At 41.4% G+C, this 21,231-nt stretch overlaps 1 protein-coding gene across 2 annotated transcripts in view; it reads right to left on the reverse strand.

Annotated features, from left to right (window-relative positions):
* The window catches only part of DNAAF9 (dynein axonemal assembly factor 9), a 138,257-nt gene that overhangs the window by 110,024 nt on the left and 7,002 nt on the right, over positions 1–21,231 (reverse strand). For both annotated transcript variants that reach the window (XM_075128148.1, XM_048846391.2), the window contains exon 2: positions 14,629–14,708. In XM_075128148.1, coding sequence (XP_074984249.1) covers positions 14,629–14,708 — 80 coding nt within the window. The remainder of the gene's footprint in view (positions 1–14,628; positions 14,709–21,231) is intronic.

The following is a 21,231-nucleotide window of genomic DNA, read 5'->3' on the forward strand; positions in this document are numbered from 1 at the left end:
ACATACAATTGCACATACTCTGTGTAACAGGGGGCTTCAAATTGTAAACTGGGAGGGAGGGACCAAGGACCAAGTTTTAATATATGATCTATCCCAATGGGGGTCCTGGTCCTGACAGGTGCCTCTGGGCATTACGGTTATATATAAAATCTTGTTTATTACTGCTGTTATGCCAATTGGTCCCTGTGAGGCTCATTTCAGAGCATCATCAGAAACTTAAGACTGTTACTGTAAGAAAGAACTGTGCACCTAAATCACTGCTGTGCTAGAACTAGTTTCCAGGAGCCACTTGCGAACATTCTACTGCCCTATTAAAGATTTGGGGTGACTTTCTGGGAGCCAGAGTTCACCCTCTTTGGATATTGACTCATTCCAACTCATTCCTAACAGAGAGCAATTTCTGAAAAGATACACAACTTCCAGGAAAGCATATCCCTCTTTAAAAGTTTTATCCCAACCGTCTCTTCAGATTAGGAACACTGCAATATACTATCAACAGACTCCATTTGTTTTTCAGGTACAAAAGAGACATTTTTAGCTTAGTGCATTGTAATATAAAAGTTTATCATCTCTTTCCTTGGTGATGACTTGAGAAAATAATTTTGAAAAATGTTAATACAAATTAGATCAATGGTTCTCAACCAGAGGTACATATACCCTTGGGAATACACAGAGGCCTCCCAGGAAGTACGTCAACTTATCTAGATTTTTGCCTAGTTTTACAACAGGCTACATCAAAAAGCACTAGCAAAGTCAGTACAAACTAAAATTTCATACAGACAATGACTTGTTGATACTGTTCTATTTATTACACAGTAACAGAAAGTGCATATATGCAGTGTATTAGACATGAATTTTGTGTCATTTACGGATGTCTGCAAGCAAGTTAATGATGTTGAAGTTGTCATGGCCCGCATATGATTGCGATGTAAAAATGTTTTGATTTTTAAAATGAGGAGCTGGAAGCAGCAGTAGGAATATATTGCTTTTGAATTCACATTTACAAATAGTGATCCACCTCAAGCTTTTTGGAGAAACTCTATCAAACAACAGTATGAAGCCAGTGCATTTGCAACAACATTGGAAGACAAAATACCTTGTGCATGTGGATAAGTCAGCAGAATTTTCTGAAAGAAAGTTTTCTGAGTTCCAGACTTGTCAACTTAAAATGAAAAGAGCTTCAACTATTTCTACAAAAGCACCTGAAGCTTCATATGTAGATCATTTGACCCACTTGACATCTGAATTCAAGTCATATTTCCTCAACATTCAACGCAACTCAGCTCAACTTGACTGAGGAAACCCATTCCTTTTGTCAGATGTTAGAAGCAGTAACATCTCTGCCAGTCAGCAAGAAAACCTCCTTGAGCTGTCCTCAGACCATGATCTGCAAATTAAGTTAATGACTCCACACTGACCCAGTCCTAGTGTTTAGTACAGAAAGAGCTCACTGAACTTGGGAATCATGCTTTGGATGTTCTATTATTTTTTGGATCAACATATCTTTGTGAAGTCTTATTTTCTGCTATAATGCCATCAAGACAAAAAGAGTAGAAACAGACTCAATATGGAGAAAAACATAACTGTTGCTGGCACTTCACTGCCTCCAAAAATGACAAGGCTCATAAGTGAAAAACAGGCTCAAGTATCACACAGAAATGTAAGTACAATATTTATATTCCCATCAATTTATTTATTATATGGTAAAAATGAGAAAGTAAGAAATTTTTCAGTAATAGTGTGCTATGACACATCTGTATTTTTATGTCTGATTTTATAAGCAAGTAGCTTTTAAGTGAGGAGATATTTGGGATATGTAAGACAAATCAGAGTCCCGAAAGGGGTACAGTAGTCTGGAAATGCTGAGAACCACTGAAACAGATCATGCAGCCCCTCACTCAGATCCACACCTTCTACTAACATTTTCACCCTGATATGCACAGCTTCCTTATGGGGCAGAAGGAGGGATTTTTATAGAAGCCTCGTGTTAATATATTGGCGGCAAATCTTTCTTGCGTCAAACCCATCAAACCAGGTCCATGCTACAAATCTTCTGGCAGCAAAGTGCTGCCATATGTTAACAAACCATATGTCAACATGTCTTTGACACTGCATCCCATAATGCTTTATGGGAATATGTATATATAACATAACTGGAATATGCTTTATGCTACATATGCCATGTAACAAATCTCTGTAAAGGTTATGATCTACTGAATATATTCATCCTATTTGTATGCATGTGTCATTTATGTACTCAAAGTTATGAATACTGGCTGTGTACTTGCTTGATTTTAAGTAGCCTTAGTAAAGCATTTGGTCAGCTTCTTGAGAAAGGAATGTGCAAATTAAGTGCCCAGTCAAGAAACACTTAATGAACAATGGATCTTGGAAGACTCCAATCCCCATAAGAAGTCTTCCTGGAGACATTCAAGACAGCATGTGGGCAATGACTGCTGCCTGTAAAAACTGAGTCATGCATGGACATGCGACTCAAACATGTGACTCCAAAACTCCATCTTGGAGCTGGACTCTGCATAGGAGAGAGGAGGGGGTCTCCACCCACAAGAGAAAGTCAATTTAAGCCCCTGGAGACCCCTCCATTTTGTCTTCAGCTGGCTCAAGAGATAAACTCTCCATCCCAAAGGATACCTGAAAGAAACTGGGACAAAGGACAGTAACTACAGGGAGTGAGTGATTGCCGGACCCAGACTAGGAGGAGGCCAGTCTGTGAAAGAAGCTTACTGGAACATCTCTGAGGGTGAGGTTTCATCTGTAATCACTTTCTTACTCTATTAGGCATAGACTTGCGTGTTTTATTTTATTTAGTTTGGTAATTTACTTTGTTAGGTCTTATCACTTGGAACCACTTAAATCCTCCTTTTTCTATTTAATAAAATCACTTTTTACTTATTAATTAACCCAGAGTATTTATTAATACCTGGGGGAAGAGTGGGCAAACAGCTGTGCATATCTCTATATCAGTGTTACAGAGGGCGAACAATTTATGAGTTTACCCTGTATAAGCTTTACACAGGGTAAAACTGATTTATTTGGGGTTTGGACCCCACTGGGAGTTGGGCATCTGAGTCTTTGCCCTGGTCTACAGTAGGACTTTAGGTCAAATTTAGCAGCGTTAAATCGATGTAAACCTGCACCCGTTCACACAATGAAGCCCTTTATTTCGACTTAAAGGGCTCTTAAAATCAATTTCCTTACTCCACCCCTGACAAGTGGATTAGCGCTTAAATCGGCCTTGCCGGGTTGAATTTCGGGTACTGTGGAGACAATTCGACGGTATTGGCCTCTGGGAGCTATCCCAGAGTGCTCCATTGTGACCGCTCTGGACAGCACTCTCAACTCAGATACACTGGCCAGGTAGACAGGAAAAGAACCGCGAACTTTTGAATCTCATTTCCTGTTTGGCCAGCGTGGCAAGCTGCAGGTGACCATGCAGAGCTCATCAGCAGAGGTGACCATGCAGAGCTCATCAGCAGAGGTGACCATGATGGAGTCCCAGAATCACAAAAGAGCTCCAGCATGGACTGAACGGGAGGTACGGGATCTGATCGCTGTATGGGGAGAGAATCCGTGCTATCAGAACTACATTCCAGTTTTCTAAATGCCAAAACATTTGTCAAAATCTCCCAGGGCATGAAGGACAGAGGCCATAACAGGGACCCGAAGCAGTGCCGCGTGAAACTTAAGGAGCTGAGGCAAGCCTACCAGAAAACCAGAGAGGCGAACGGTCGCTCCAGGTCAGAGCCCCAAACATGTCACTTCTATGATGAGCTGCATGCCATTTTAGGGGGTTCAACCATCACTACCCCAGCCGTGTTGTTTGGCTCCTTCAATGGAGATGGAGGCAACAAGAAAGCAGATTTTGGGGACAAAGATGATGATGATGAGGTTGTAGATAGCTCACAGCAAGCAAGCGGAGAAACCGGTTTTCCCGACAGCCAGGAACTGTTTCTCACCCTGGACCTGGAGCCAGTACCCCCCAAACCCACCCAAGGCTGCCTCCTGGACCCAGCAGGCGGAGAAGGGACCTCCGGTGAGTGTACCTTTTAAAATACTATACATGGTTTAAAAGCAAGCATGTGAAAGGATTAATTTGCCCTGGCATTCGCGGCTCTCCTGGATGTACTCCCAAAGCCTTTGCAAAAGGTTTCTGGGGAGGGCAGCCTTTTTGCGTCCTCCATGGTAGGACACTTTACCACTCCAGGCCAGTAACACGTACTCGGGAATCATTGTACAACAAAGCATTGCAGTGTATGTTTGCTGGCGTTCAAACAACATCCGTTCTTTATCTCTCTGTGTTATCCTCAGGAGAGTGAGATATCATTCATGGTCACCTGGTTGAAATAGAGTGCTTTTCTTCAGGGGACACTCAGAGGAGCCCATTCCTGCTGGGCTGTTTGCCTGTGGCTTAACAGAAATGTTCCCCGCTGTTAGCCACGGGGAGGGAGGAGGGTTGAGGGGGTAGCCACGCGGTGGGGGGAGGCAAAATGCAATGAAAGCATATGTGCTACGTATGTAATGTTAACAGCAAGGTTTACCCTGAAAGACTGTAGCCACTGTTTTATAAAAATGTGTCTTTTTAAATATTGCTGTCCCTTTTTTTTCCTCCACCAGCTGCATGTGTTTCAATGATCACAGGATCTTCTCCTTCCCAGAGGCTAGTGAAGATTAGAAAGGAAAAAAAAACGCACTCGTGATGAAATGTTCTCTGAGCTCATGCTGTCCTCCCACACTGACAGAGCATAGACGAATGCGTGGAGGCAAATAATGTCAGAGTGCAAGAAAGCACAAAATGACCGGGAGGAGAGGTGGCGGGCTGAAGAGAGGGCTGAAGCTCAAATGTGGCGGCAGCGTGATGAGAGGAGGCAGGATTCAATGCTGAGGCTGCTGGAGGATCAAACCAGTATGCTCCAGTGTATGGCTGAGCTGCAGCAAAGGCAGCTGGAGCACAGACTGCCACTACAGCCCGTGTAACCAACCGCCCTCCTCCCCAAGTTCCATAGCCTCCACACCCAGACGCCCAAGAACGCGGTGGGGGGGGCCTCCCCAGCCACTCCGCCACAGAGGATTGCCCAAAAAAAAGAAGGCTGGCATTCAATAAATTTTAAAGTTGTAAACTTTTAAAGTGCTGTGTGGCATTTTCCTTCCCTCCTCCATGACCCCTCCTGGGCTACCTTAGTAGTCATCCCCCTATTTGCATGATGAATGAATAAAGAATGCATGAATGTGAAGCAACAATGACTTTATTGCCTCTGCAAGCGGTGATCGAAGGGAGGAGGAGAGGGTGGTTAGCTTACAGAGAAGTAGAGTGAACCAAGGGGCGGGGAGTTTCATCAAGGAGAAACGAACAGAACTTTCACACCGTAACCTGGCCAGTCATGAAACTGGTTTTCAAAGCTTCTCTGATGCATACCGTGCCCTCCTGCGCTCTTCTAACCGCCCTGGTGTCTGGCTGCGCGTAACCAGCAGCCAGGCGATTTGCTTCAACCTCCTACCCCGCCATAAACGTCTCCCCCTTACTCTCACAGATATTGTGGAGCACACAGCAAGCAGTAATAACAGTGGGAATATTGGTTTCGCTGAGGTCTAAGCAAGCCAGTAAACTGCGCCAGCGTGCCTTTAAACATCCAAATGCACATTCTACCACCATTCTGCACTTGCTCAGCCTGTAGTTGAACAGCTCCTGACTACTGTCCAGGCTGCCTGTGTACGGCTTCATGAGCCATGGCATTAAGGGGTAGGCCTGGGTCCCCAATGATAACTATAGGCATTTCAACATCCCCAACAGTTATTTTCTGGTCTGGGAATAAAGTCCCTTCCTGCAGCTTTTGAAACAGACCAGAGTTCCTGAAGATGCGAGCGTCATGTACCTTTCCTGGCCATCCCACGTTGATGTTGGTGAAACGTCCCTTGTGATCCATCAGAGCTTGCAACACTACTGAAAAGTACCCCTTGCGGTTTATGTACTCGGCGGCTTGGTGCTCCGGTGCCAAGATAGGGATATGGGTTCCGTCTATGGCCCCACCACAGTTAGGAAATCCCATTGCAGCAAAGCCATCCACTATGACCTGCACAGAATCGGCTTTCCACAGCATGAACCTGCCCCATTAGCACCATGATGCATGCATTGGCAGGGCCCATGCTTTCAGACAAATCTGTGTCCATGTCCTGATCACTCACGTGACCGCGCTGACGTCGCCTCCTCGCCCGGAATCGCTCTGCCAGGTTCTGGTGCTGCATATACTGCTGGATAATGCGTGTGGTGTTTAATGTGCTCCTAATTGCCAAAGTGAGCTGAGCGGCCTCCATGCTTGCCTTGGCATGGCATCCACAGAGAAAAAAGGCACGGAACAATTGTCTGCTGTTGCTCTAACGGAGGGAGGAGCGACTGACGACATGGCTTACAGGGTTGGCTTACAGGGAATTAAAATCAACAAAGGGGGTGGCTTTACATCAATGAGTATTTCAGGCAGGACTTCACGGAGAGTTCCAATAAGAAATGGTGCACTTAAGTAATTGTTCTTACTGGAACAAGCAGGTTGGTCTGGCTTCTGATTGACACATGGCTAGATTTACCTCGCTGCACCTTCTCTGTGAGTGACTGCAGTGTGACCTAGAGGAATGAGTCCCCTAGATGGGGGGGCAGGGGGAAGCAAATGAGTACAAAACAAATCTGGTCTATTTCTTGTTTTGATCCACTCCATCTATCTTTTACATCTTTGGCTGGCAGCAGATGGTGCAGAAGGACTGCAAGCCATCCACATCTCATGGCTGCTCCGCAGAATATGGCACAGTAGGACTGCTAGCAATCCATATCACCTGCCTGCTCACCATAAGATGGTTCAATAGAACTGACTGCAGGACTAAAGAGAATGACCTGATCAAGTCGCTCCAAATTTAGTCCCTGCGCCCATGTCTGCCCAGGTGCTCCTGGCCAATGTGGCCAGGAGCATCTCGGACATGACGATGACGGCTACCAGTCCTACTGTACCGTCTGCTGCCACAAGGCAATGGGTTGATGCTGCTGTGTAGCAATGCAGTACCACGTCTGCCAGCACCCAGGGGACATACCGTGACCGTTACCTGAGCGGGCTCCATGCTTGCCATGGTATGGCGTCTGCACAGGTAACTCAAGAAAAAAGGCGCGAAACGATTGTCTGCTGCTGCTTTCACGGAGGGAGGGAGGGAGGGAACGGGGGCCTGACGATATGTACCCAGAACCACCCGCGACAATGTTTTAACCCCATCAGGCATTGGGATCTCAACCCAGAATCCCAATGGGCAGCGGAGACTGTGGGAACTGTAGGATAGCTACCCACAGTGCAACACTCCGGAAGTCGACGCTTGCCTCGGTACTGTGGAAGCACTCCACCGAGTTAATGCACTTAATGCACTTAGAGCATTTTCTGTGGGGACACACACACTCGAATATATAAAACCGATTTCTAAAAAAACGACTTCTATAAATTCGACCTAATTTCGTAGTGTAGACATACCCTTAGAGACAGGAACACTTCTTAAGCTGCTTTCAGTTAAGCCTGCAGTTTGTGGGACGTGGTTCAGACCTGGGTCTGTGTTTGTCGTCGGCAAGCGTGTCTGGCACAATCAGGCAGGGTTCTGGAGTCCCAAGCTGGCAGGGAAGGCAGGGGCAGAAGTAGTCTTGGCACATCAGTTGGCAGCCCCAAGGGGGTTTTCTGTGATCCAACCCGTCACAGTCTTCCTTTAAGATATCAAAACACTATTTCTTGGGTCAGGCTCTCTGTCTTTTTCCTTCAACCTTGATCTGTTGGACTCCTACTCACACAGTTGTCAGGGCTGCACTTTGCATGGCCAAAGCATCTGACTCTGCACGCCCTCATTTTTTCCATTTATGGGCGTTACTTTGAACATGTTTCTAAAACATTTGTCATGTGGTCTTCTTTCTTGCTTACACCAATCATCCACCTCAACATTCACATTTCTGTGGAAGAGATCATTTCATTGTTGCTGTTCAACACTCGGCACCACATATTAGAATTGGACAGACCACTGTTTTATAGAGACCTTCCCTTTTAATCATACTGGTATCTTTCTGTTACATACTATACCTCTTCTCTCTGTCCATTTGAGCCAGTCATTTATTATTTCTAGTTCTAATTTCATTCAGAGTCTTTCAAAATATTATGTCTCTCCAACACATATCCCCATTTATCAAGTTCCTCTTTTCCACACTATCTTTCTCTTCACTGCTCAGAATGATATCTGCAAACAACATGCACCAAAGTGGCCTTCTTGTATGTTCCTTGTGACAGTATCCAAGTCAAGGATAAACAAGATAAGGGCTCAATACTGATCCCTGATGCACTCCCACCTTTGCTGACCGTTGGTCTGTTTCACCAGTAGACATTCTAACTATTGATGTTACACTTATATATGTGGCTTGAAAAAGCCGCACAAAGTTTTGGTACCATTTTCTCCCCCATATCCCACTAGATGACTTTGCTTGAAACTCTTATCAAAACCTTTTTCCAGCTCAATGACCACCACATAAGCAGCACATCACTGACTTAAATCCACACACTGCTCTGAAAATGAACCCTTTACCTTTCTGCAGTATTGTCAAGCAGCAAGACTTTACTCATCTAGTAATTCAAGTTTACACATCTAGCTAAAAATATACAACATTCATTCTAATTAATATGCTCTTGATTGAACTTTCCTAATAAATGGTTACTTGTGAGCTAATGTTCAATCATGCAGTCTAAAGCAGAAGAATTAAGTATTACAGTACAATATCTGAGTCACCAAAAAGCAGCTGCTAAGGTATGACAGAAATGATCTACAGATATCCTCACAAAACATTTGGCATGTGAAAGGCTTCTGAGAAAAAGTCACCAAAATATCCAGCACCAAGATCTTAAAAATGAATAGTACAGAAGATCTAGCATGAAGAAAGAAAGAAAAAAAAGCATTAAAGACACTACAAGTCTACCCTTTCTAAACCTGGTGCAGATTTTCATTACAACTGATGAAGGAAATGTCTATAGCATTTATTACCGATGGAAACACTAATAAAATTTCTGGAAACCATGACTGCATGCATAAAAATAGTGACACTCTAGAGTAATGCTTGTACCTACAAGTTAAGTGTTCATAGCAACCTCAAATTCTGAGAAGGTTAATAGGTTAGTTTAAGTATTTATCAGTGTAAACATGATTATACATAATACTTAAGTGTTAGAGGAACAAGGAGGAAATTCTTGATGTAGGACTCTTAAAATCCAAGCTGGTCATAAATCTGTACTGGCAGCTTTTTCTTAAAATAAAGAAAATAACTCACTGATTTCTTACAGATGAGAACATTCACATAAACTAACTACATATAACATTTAATTAGAACCTAATGAATCAAAGTTTCCCCATCGTTAAAATTGTACAGGATCTGGTCACAGTTAACATCTGGATGTGCTAATAGACACCAAATCTATTCGCGCAAATATGTGACTTCTGACATAAATCAGAAACTTGAGCTTTCACACAGGTTGTTGGGATACAATTCAGTTGCTGCCGACACAGCCAGATCTATTAGCAGTAGCCAGATGAGAGCTCAGTGCCACAATATTCAAGAAAACAAGGACACCCAGGTTGCGTTCAGAGCTGCATCAGAATCTAAACTGGTCATTAATAATAGACACATGACTGCACTGAAACAGGAACAAGACAGTATAAAGGTGTTATAGTCCCATAATAAGCCTAACAATGCAAAAGTCCCTTTACGACTCTGGTTAAGCATCCTCTTGTGGATGATCACCAGGCTGCTGTGTTTGGATTCAACTGCTGAAGCCCCTGGGTCTGAGTAGTGACTGGTCACTGTTAGCTTTAGGTCACTCTGCAGTGCAGACCCCATATCTGACATCCCTCTTCACAGAGAGGATCCCACAGTCCAGACCTTTAGACTGTGGTCCTAATGTCTCAGCCCTCCAGAGTCCCTTGTTAGCTACTGCATGCTCCCAGAATAAGATTCATGCACATAGGCCTTCTTTATTTGTAACCCATTTCTGTGACTAGTGTCCTGTTGACTGATACATACTTCATTTTGAGAAGGCTGAACAGTTTCTCTGCATAGATTTTCTGGTTACAAAGCACCCAAGAGAGGATTCCTGCAGAGAACCAAGCCAAACTGGCCCTGCTAAAGGAGGCACAATGAGAAATGGGCACTGAAGCCTAGGGACCAAATCTAAGAGTGCCAGAGTCACGGAACTCCCTCGAGTAAAGTGAAGGTCCAGGGCCTATCAAAAGGAACGGTGCAATCCTGATACTAGAGAGTAGTACAAGGCGTAGCATGTTCGGTGATCCGTGACACACTTATAGAAAAATATGGGTATCACCACACAGTCTCGGAATTCAAATCCCAGATGGTACTAATACAATCTTTTCTCTCCCTCCTCCTCTCCCACTCATTCAAAACCAAAATAGAATAATCAGAATCTCAGACAGTTAAGATTAATTACTGTCTGAGCAGAGCTAATGCACAATAGTAACCCATAGCAACAATGCTAACTGATAAGGTTTGCACAATCCTCCTCAATTTTCCAGCTGCTGTTTGGTGTCATCATGGCAATGTGGTATCCATGCAGATTCCATCCAAATAAATGGCTAAAAATTTGAGGAGCATAAGACAAAAAAAAAAAAAAAAAAACAACCCCAACATTAGATGGAAGAGGAAAAGAACTGGAAATGGAGAAAAAGAAAAAGTGCTACCAGCACAACTTTGGAGTATACCTGCTTCCATTTGAAGAAAAAAAAGAAAAAGAAATACTCCCATCCAACAAGAGCCATTGCCAGAGGTCAACTATAGTTAAATGCACCTTAGCAAGTGTATGTTTACCACCCCAATCAGTAGACTCCATTGTCTCCACCACATTTCTACCAACGTCTTCAGACATATATTCATCATCTCCTGCCTTGACTATTATATCCCCTTCTGTGGTCCAAAGGCCCAGCTGTCCAGATTCCAGCATGTACAGAATCACGCTGCCTCCCTTCTTTCTTATAAGTAGAGAGGAGTGCAACCACATGGCTTATCTCGCCTCAGATGGTCCAATTGGCTCTGCCTACTTATTTTGAAATCCAGTTCAGGATAGCTCTCCTTGTGTGTAAGACCTTCCATTTCTTTCCTCTATACTTGCTGCAGCGTACCTTGCACCTACGCTCCCCTGCATCTCCAGAAAAGTGCGAATTTCAACTCGCTGCAATACCTTTCCTAGGCTGAGCCAGCAGACATTTGTATGATAAAGTCAGTCCTGGTGTCAGTGTCTTCAAGAAGGGAAATGAATTGGCGATGATTAAGTCTGAGCAGAGCTAATGCACAGAGCTAATGCTCTCTTTCTTATGTAGTTCGCTATTTTCACTACTGTGCGAACATCATGATCAATGTCCAGGACATTTTTGCAGAGGGCCTCCTGATGTATAATACAATGCAGAAAAATCACCTCTTTATCAGGGTCGCCTTCTTTTACTTTGTCCTGAATTCTTTTAAAAAGTCCTATGTTTTTCCCTGTTAAATTTGGCGATCCCTCTGTGGTTACGTTTGCCAGTTTACTCCAGGGGAGCTTCAGATGTTCAAAGCAGCCAGACACCTTCTCGTATAAATCCCATCCCTTAGTTGTGCCTTTCATTGATTCCATTGATAAAAATTTCTCTGATTTCAAATTTGTCATCAATTCCTCTGACAAAAATCAAGTAACTGTGCTGTGTCCTTAATGTCAGTGCTGTCATCGAGAGCTAATGAAAACAATGTAAAGCCCTGTGCTTTCTTGTTCAACTCAGAAGCCAAATGTTCATCAATCACTTCTACATGGCAAGCCCCGGGCCCCGCTGCCCCAGCCGGAGCGCCGGGCGGAGCGCAGCAAGCCCCGGGCCCCGCTCCCCCAGCCGGAGCTCGTGGCCACCCCTGCCTTATACTGTATCTTCTTTGCCCCTCTGCTATTATTTTTATTTAACTTTGTCATTTGCAAAGCTATAAAAAACAAAATTTCATTATACTGAAACTTATTCACAATGGTGTAGACAACAGTGCAGTGATTTCAGTTATGCAGTAGAGAAAAATAATTCCTCCCACTGTAGCAATTACTGGGTCAAATCTTGTGGCATGTGTTAAGAATGTGGTCAAACTAGAGCATACCAGTTTTTATTGCCCTTGTAGCTGTGAATCTAAGTAAAGTTTTCAAATACATGCTGTACAGTTAAATAAGTGTCCTCAGAAAACAGCTCAACCTAAAGGCGAATTTGCAAGTTTTTTTGTTTGTTTGTTTTAAAGTCAAGATCCCAAAAGAAGAAATTACATAGCCATTTTAACAATGTAATTTGTGATTAACTAAAATTAGCTAAACCCCAATTATCACTTCTAAGCTGTCAAGAAATCTGAGCTGCAACTTCTGAGAGAACCAGGAAGATGACAACTTCCAGAAAAAACATTATTAGAACAGGAGTTAAACATGTACCTGTTCATTTACATCTGTTTACGGTAGTTGTGATGTCATTCACTGCCTGCAAAGAACCCAGCAATTCTACCATTCAAATATCTTTGGATCTTAAAGATGCATGTTTTTAAAAATTCAGCTTTAATTATATTTTTAACTGCCACTGAACCCTCCACCACCCACCCTTCTTTTGGAATCTTATAAAGAAGTTTTTAACTTTAGCACAAAACTGTAGTTCACACTGATATAATATCTTTCTGAGAAGGGAGAATATCTCAATATTTATAATACAATAATATTTATATTATGATACTTTATGCCTAAGTAAGTATCTGAACAGGAAAAGATTTATAATGTCGGTCTCTTTAAACTAAGAAACAGAACATAAGGTCCAGTGGCTGAAAAAGAAGTTAGAAAAATTCAGATTAGAAATAAGGTGCAATTTTTTAACAGTGTGGTTAATAACTGAAGGAACTGGAGGATTCTCTACCACTTGAAGAGTATTTAAATCAAGACTGGATGTCTTTCTGAAAGATATGGTCTAGCTCAACCAAATTTATGGCCTTGATGCAGGGTGAAATTCTATGACCTGTGTTGTGCAAGTCAAATTAGATGATAATAATGGTCCCTTCCGTGACCCCCAAAACAAATTATGATGTTTGTGCTTCGTATTAACCAACAATAAATGATACAAGTTTCCATACTGGAAATAATTATGCATGGTATGCTGATTTTCTGTATGGTTTGAAATATTTCACATCAAGATTCCCTTATTCTGCCAGATCGATGAGCTCACAGTGAACAAACTCCAGAATGAGACAAACATTACTTGCTGCTTCTAGCAACAGACATAGCAATTCTTTAAGGCTGCTTCTTTCCTTCTTGGCTTCCACTGCTGCTTCGAAAGTAAGAACAGCAGCAGGAGTTCAAATTGAAAGCAACAGATATCAAGGAATACTATGGTGCAAATGGAGGGCTGCTGTGTCAGTTGCATCACTTAAAAACAATCTTTCGTTTTTTTCTTTGGTGCTAGTCTAAATTGGCAGAAGTATTTTTATTTATTACTGCATCACCGAAATGCAAAATGTTGTTGGATTTAAAATTACAATACCGGTACAGGCTCATCTTGGAGAAATTCCTTTAGCAAGTGGGAAAAAAGTGGTTTCATCTTGCGCCAAAACTCAAAAGATTTCTTCAACTATTGTAATTAATATCGATATTCTACATATGGAAGCAATCCAGAATGTTACCTAGTCCACCTTCTGCCAAGGCAGAATTGTTACCTCCTGTACATTTATTAGTTTTCTATCCAGTCTAGTTTTCAAAATGCCAACTCAGCCAATGGTCTTCCACCAGTTCCCTGGAAGGCTATTCCACAGCAAGCTTTCCATTATATCCATTTCTCAATTTAAAGCCAGTATTATGAGTTTTATCCTCTCTTGAGCTACACTAAGTAATTCCTCCCCTCTTCAAAATATTTATATATTGTCACGTCCCCTCCTTTGTCATTGCTTAGCCAAGTTTTATATAAAATTTTTAACCTTGTAGTCATGCCCTCCAGATATCTCAATCACTGTTCATGGAATTCCCTCCAATTTGTCAATATCTTGCTAGTAATTAGGTACTTACAACTGCAACACTATAGGCAGGATCACACTCTAGGCATATAGAATGGGGCTATTACCTTCCTGTAAAATGATGCCTTTGTGTACACAGCTCTGTTTTGTATTAACTTTTTTGGTGCCATAAAACATTGCAAACTCATGTCTAGTTTATGTGCTACTGTCACCATTAAATAATAACTGCTCCCCGGTTTCTCAGAGGCTGCTTGTCACTGAATCTGTATTTTAAATCATTTACCCTTAAAGAAAAAAAAGAGTCCATTGATTTGGGGAAGGTAGCAGATATCCTTTTCTGTCTACGTTTGTCAGCACAGTAAGGAATTTAGAAAAGATACCAAAATGGAAAAATGTGGACTATTATTTCTATCTATGATGCATCTCATTTTGTAGTTTTCAGCCCATGGTTCTAAACTTTACATCCTGCCATATTTCTCCAGCTGCGGTTGTATTCATGGCTCTTAATGGTCTAATCTGTGCATTTTTTAAAGGTGTTTTTTACTCACTTTAACAGTTCAAAAACTAACCTAAAATGCAGAGGATTCCATCAGGTTGAGATTTGCTGCTCTGTGTCAGGATGCTTTGGATTTGTCGAAGACGGCTGCAACTGCAAAAGAAAGAGAGTCAATCCTTAGAGACAGTGCTTAAAAGGACTCAAGATTGGGCTGACCAAGGGTTGGTCTTCCTTTTTAAAAAAAAAATATATATATATATATATATAGGTAAGGACATGAAATTCTACATGGATCCCCTCATTTCTCTTTTAAGTAAGTTTAAAGCTCTATTATATTAAACAAAGCAAAAAGTGAACTCCAGTACCCATGATTTTATTTCTATTTTTTTTTTTTACACATTCATTGTTATAGGGTTGTTTTGTTCATAAAGAAATAGATTTGAGTTTTGAAATTTCAAAGGGGTGATTATAAAGAAAAGTAATTGGAAAAGGAGAATAAAAGCTATTGATGACACTCCTGACAAGGTCTTCTGTTCTTTACACGTTTAGATCCCATAGCTAATTTATTCCCAAGGGCAAAAATTCTTTCACTCCTTGGCCAGGCAAAATTCACATTTAACTTTAGTAACCTCTTCCTTTTAAAAAGAGTTGGCAACATTACAACAAGAAACTGAAATTAAGTATTAGCTGCAATGTAGATTTTTGGAGTCAAAAGGATTATAGACAGAAACACCATCAGAAATCAAGAACACAGTCACAAATACAAAAAACAGTATTTCTCAATGTTCAAGTGACAATAAATGCCCTCAATAAAAGAAAAACTTTTAATATTAAACAAAAACAATATCTGCCTCCTCTTATTTACTTCTATAGTGCTACAATTCATGTAGCAACTACTCATTAAAGGTTTCCCTGAACTGATGTGAGTGGCTAGAGTCTGACAAGTATCAGTTACAAACATTTAAGGACAGATGTGATTGCTTTCACTGACCAAAAAAAAACAAAACCCAAAACTATTAGTACTATTTTGAAGTGCTTAGTTGCTGAAGTGGACTTCTCAGCCATATTAAATCTAGCTTAAGTTATAAAAATGTGTTTCTCCCAAGATGTACCTTTCATTAAAAAAAGAAAAAGAAAAAGCGTTCACTGACTACACCTCCAGGAAGTATCTGCTTACAAATCCGCACACAGAGAAAATAAATATTTTTCCTAACAATTAAACAGCTATGTTGTGACAACAGTTTTACAAAGCGTCAAGAACCATAGTGATCCGAGTCACCACCTTCCCCACCAAACTGCTGTCTGCAATATTGGATTTTTACCACCTTGGCAATGCTGGTAGGCAATTTATTGTCTTCCTGTTTACCTAGCATCAGTGCAGTTCCACCAGCACTAGCAACAGCAGGAAGGTTAGCGTATATCAGCTAGCAGCATTTTTCAATCAGGTCACCTAGACCTGTTCTGAGCAGGATTAGTCAATGTTGGTAAAAATATCTACAGCAGCTCTACACTAGCGAAGTCTGAAGAGATTTGGATAGTTTATCTTAAAAAGGAGAAAAATAAGAAGGGACATTGTGAAACTATAGCGAATAGCACAGACCAGGTAAAAAGAAAAGGAGGACTTGTGCCATCTTAGAGACTAACAAATTTATTTGAGCATAAGCTTTCATGAGCTACAGCTCATTTCATCGGATGCATTCAGTGGAAAATACAGTGGGGAGATTTATATACACAGGGAACATGAAACAATGGGTGTTACCATACACACACTGTAGAGAGTGATCAGGTAAAGTGAGCTATTACCGGGGGGGGGGGGGGGGGGACGGACGGGAGGGAGGGAACGGGGGGGGGGGGGGACGACGGACGACCTTTTGTAGTGATAATCAAGGTGGGCCATTTCCAGCAATTGACAAGAATGTCTGAGGGTGGGTGGGGGGGAATAAAAATGGGGAAATAGTTTTACTTTGTCTAATCACCCATCCACTCCCAGTCTTTATTCAAGCCTAAGTTAATTGTATCCAGTTTGCAAATTAATTTCAATTCAGCAGTCTCTCATTGGAATCTGTTTCTGAAGTTTTTTCATTGAAGAATTGCCATTTTTAGGTCTGTAATCGAGTGACCAAAGAGACTGAAGTGTTCTCCGACTGGTTTTTAATGTTATAATTCTTGACGTCTGATTTGTGACCATTTATTCTTTTACATAGAGACTGTCCAGTTTGGCCAACGTACAGGGCAGAGGGGCATTGCTGGCACATAATGGCATATATCACATTGGTAGATGTGCAGGTGAACGAGACTCTGATAGTGTGGCTGATGTGATTAGGCCCTATGATGGTGTCCCCTGAATAGATATGTGGACACAGTTGGCAACGGGCTTTGTTGCAAGGATAGGTTCCTAGGTTAGTGGCTCTGTTGTGGTGTGTGGTTGCTGGTGAGTATTTGCTTCAGCTTGGGGGGCTGTCTGTAAGCAAGGCCTGGCCTGTCTCCCAAGATCTATGAGAGTGATGGGTCGTCCTTCAGGATAGGTTGTAGATCCTTGATAATGCATTGGAGAGGTTTTAGTTGGGGGCTGAAGGTGATGACTCGTGGCTTTCTGTTATTTTCTTTGTTGGGCCTGTCCTGTAGTAGGTAACTTCTGGGTACTCTTCTGGCTCTGTCATTCTGTTTCTTCACTTCAGCAGGTGGGTACTGTAGTTGTAACAACTGCTGGAAATGGCCCACCTTGATTATCACTACAAAAGGCTTCCCCCCCCCCACCCCCTCCCGCTCCTGCTGGTAATAGCTCACCTTTCCTGATCACTCTCCTTACAGTGTGTATGGTAACACCCATTGTTTCATGTTCTCTTTGTATATAAAATCTCCCCACTGTATTTTCCACTGAATGCATCCGATGAAGTGAGCTGTGGCTCACGAAAGCTTATGCTCAAATAAATTTGTTAGTCTCTAAGGTGCCACAAGTCCTCCTTTTCTTTTTGGGATACAGACTAACACGGCTACTACTCTGAAATCGTGCAGCCAATGCAGCGTTTCTAGTGAAGACATAGCCCAAATAATAGGCAAGGTGCTGAAAAGGTCAAGCAGATTGGCAAACATTTGTCAATAGCTAAAGGCACATGCAAAAGAGCGGTAGGTTTGATAAATTAGCAATTGTTATTACAACTACTACTGCGTTCTTGCAGTTTTCCTTACAGAAAAGCAAAATTTTAATTTTGGACAAACGTGTGTGGTTTTATGTATGAGGACTACGCATACAAAGATAATGCCACAGTATTTTGTTTCATTTAATAAAGTCCTAATACTCCCCGATTGTGGAAAAAACAGCCACCTTCCTTATTACTCTTAATTGCATCCTGTATTCCTACCTCTAATTTATTCAGTGCACTACACACAGACTTCCTTTTCCTGTTGTTTCCCAGCCTGACATTACTGATGAAAGGGGCAGAAATAAAGTGCCATTAAAATGGACTCCCTGTTGAGGGTTATCGACTAGTTTGCCATATGTCTGAGCCATAACCACAGCTGTGGTAAGTGGGTAACCTATATTATTCAGCAGATGTAACCGATGTACATCCACGGCTGTACTGAAGTGTTGCTTTGCGTACGTTTTGTTTCACACTGGTAAACGTTATACTCCTCCCACAGAAATGTTTGAGACGGCCTCACATATGGTGAAGCTTAATGTCATAGATGTCAGTGAACTAAAGAAACCAAAAGATCCACAGCACAAATATGCAAAATCTGCAAGCAACTAAAAGATGTCTCTTTAGGAGCTTAAATAGATGTTTGCTGTCTGTCTGGGAATGGATGCATCCGATGAAGTGAGCTGTAGCTCACGAAAGCTCATGCTCAAATAAATTGGTTAGTCTCTAAGGTGCCACAAGTCCTCCTGTTCTTTTTGGGAATAAGAGGTTTGTCACATGACAGGTTTCCTGCTCACATACTGCACTGCAACCATTTTTAAATATTGAGTCCAAAAGGCTCTCCTATTGTTTTTAAAATAAACATCACTCCTCAACAGTTGCCAACAAAATGTATCCTGGCCTGCTGTTACTGCCATTGTAGCCATAGGCCTGACTCAGATATAAACAGCCAATTATGTTAAATCTGCTGGCAGTTTCGAAATACTGACGAAATGTTCCCTCGGGAATAAAACATGAAAAATAAACTCATTTTCAGACAGAACAACAAGCAGTAGTGGTCTGGATATATATATCACTGCTCTTACCTCAAACAATGGCAGTTTCAAACACAGCAGTGAGGATAAAAATTGCTGATTTTTATATGGATTCTTGTTTAAGTTTTTTTTATATACAAGGTTTATTTTTAAAAATAAACCTATTTAAAATGTAAAGATATGACAACATTTATATGAAGGCCTAAACTTATTATAAATGTAAAGTCATGTAAATTAAACAAAAATATTCCATCAGTACATGTTGGCTGCTGAACATTTTAAAGAAAGTCAAACCAGTGAACTGAAATTCACTAGCTAAACACCTGAAATCAGAATTTGTTGACATACCCAGTCACTTTTTGGACAGCAATAGCCACTTCTGCAGAGCCAAGAGAATATCTTCCTCATTTCAGTTTTTTCAATTAGTTCAGTTCAAAGACTAGTTCAAAGTTGAGAAACTGATTGGGATTGAAAAAGCAGGAAAGCATGTTTTCTTCTTCCAATGTATGAATAAAAACTAGGGGTGAGAGGATGAGATCTACCAGTTCTAAAAACTTAAAGGTGACGATGATCCGAAATTCACTACCTCCCTCCTTCGTTTAAAACATGAGTTAGTTTTAAATGCAAAAAGCATATTTTGATAAAAAAATTCATATATATCAAGAACATTTAAGGCAATTTTATCTAACTAATTACAAACAATTCTAAAATTGTACTTGTGTATTTTTCATTGCATTCCAATTTCTATCCAAATGCAGCTTGACGCAAATCATGAGTAAAAAATTAATCTAATAAATAAGAAATGCATCATTCAACATTGTCTAACATAGTAAAACATGCAAAAACTTTAATAAATCTATGTTAAGCTATAATTGCTTAAAGAAACAGTCTCTCCTCCTGGTTAGCAAAACATATCAAATTTCCTGAAGAGCTATATTTACTTGCAAATCAACAGGTTTTAAATGTTACCAACCATTGAGAATTAACCTTTAAGAAAAATACTAAAAAGTACAAATGTAAACAAGATTAAAATCAATTACATAATTTATTTGGATTTAAATCAATCCAAGTTGGGACTCAGTAATCAAAGTTTTTGGTTTTCAGAGTTACAACAGCCTGACCATGAAAGAGCCAAATACCCTCAAAACTCACCAACTTCAACAAGATTTGCAGGTACTCAGCTTCTCTCAGGCTCATGCCACACCTTTGTGAAAACGTAAATGGCAATATTTTCCCCAAACTTTGTATATGGTTTATTTTTCTAATGAGCACCCGCCCCCAAAATCTGCCTGTCACACAAAGCAGATGAAACTGAAACTTTCCAGCCTTCTTAATACATTACGTGCCACATTAAGAGTTCAGAATCCAGTGTCTTACTCATTCAGTGGAGCTGCTTTTGAGAGTGGGAGATCCAACAGATTACAGACAACACTGAATTTGCAATCTGTTTTACATGCTCTTTAGAGGTCCCCCGCCCCCACCCCACACACACGTATATCTAGTTTTAATGTCTTCTTCCTTAAATAAGCATAAATAAGGTTCTACATTTTCCATATAATCTGCATGACATGTTTTAGAGGACCACGTTCCATTTTTTTTTTGCTTTTTGCATTCATGAGATTTAAGTCTGTTAGATTCATATTTTCCTTGCACTTTGTAATATTTGCTACTCCAGCTCTGTCTATACCCCATATTTCAAGTGTTTATGGAAGTTCAAAAAGAAAAAAGAAAAAAGTTGCTTGGGGTCCCCCAGGCAATTTAGCACATCTGAACACCACTACTGTCCTCAGAGTAAATGCACCAGCACTCATGTCAGAATTCTGTTTTACAACAGCCATGTAGGGTTGGAAGGGCCTACCTCAAAATGGCATCTAGCCCAGTAGTTCTCAACTGAGGTTCCGACAAGGTCTTCCGGGGGTATGTCAACTCATCTAGATCAGTTTTTCTCAACATGGGGGTTGTGAGCCTCCAGGGGCAGGGGGGTCACAGGATGAGTTTAGAAGGGTCACAAGTGAAGGGCTGGCATTAAGAGGGTGGCAAGCAGGGCAACTGCCTAGGGCCCCATGAAGTGGGCAGCGGAGCTTGGCCCTCAGCCTCCTGAAAGAGGTACAGTAGTCTGAAAAGGTTGAGAACCACTGATTTAACCCATCCCCCCATGCTGGGGCAATGTTTGTGTACTTGCATTTACACTAGCAAGCTTTGTTTCTGTAATTCACCACCACAGCAGCAGCTGTAACCATTGAACCTGGAGTGCAAACAGAGCTCAGGCCTGGCTTTCCCAGCTAGATATGTGGGTAAAATTCTGTTGAGCCCTCTCTACACCACAGCTACTACCACTAATACCATCAATAGAGATGCACTCGTGGTGAATTACAGTTGAAGTTTGAAGAATAGGAGGACTTGTGGCACCTTAGAGACTAACCAATTTATTTGAGCATGAGCTTTCGTGAGCTACAGCTCACTTCTCGGATACAGTATGCATCCGATGAAGTGAGCTGTAGC

Source organism: Caretta caretta, chromosome 4 (genome assembly GCF_965140235.1).
Source record: "Caretta caretta isolate rCarCar2 chromosome 4, rCarCar1.hap1, whole genome shotgun sequence".
In the NCBI taxonomy this organism is placed as follows: Eukaryota; Metazoa; Chordata; order Testudines; family Cheloniidae; genus Caretta; species Caretta caretta.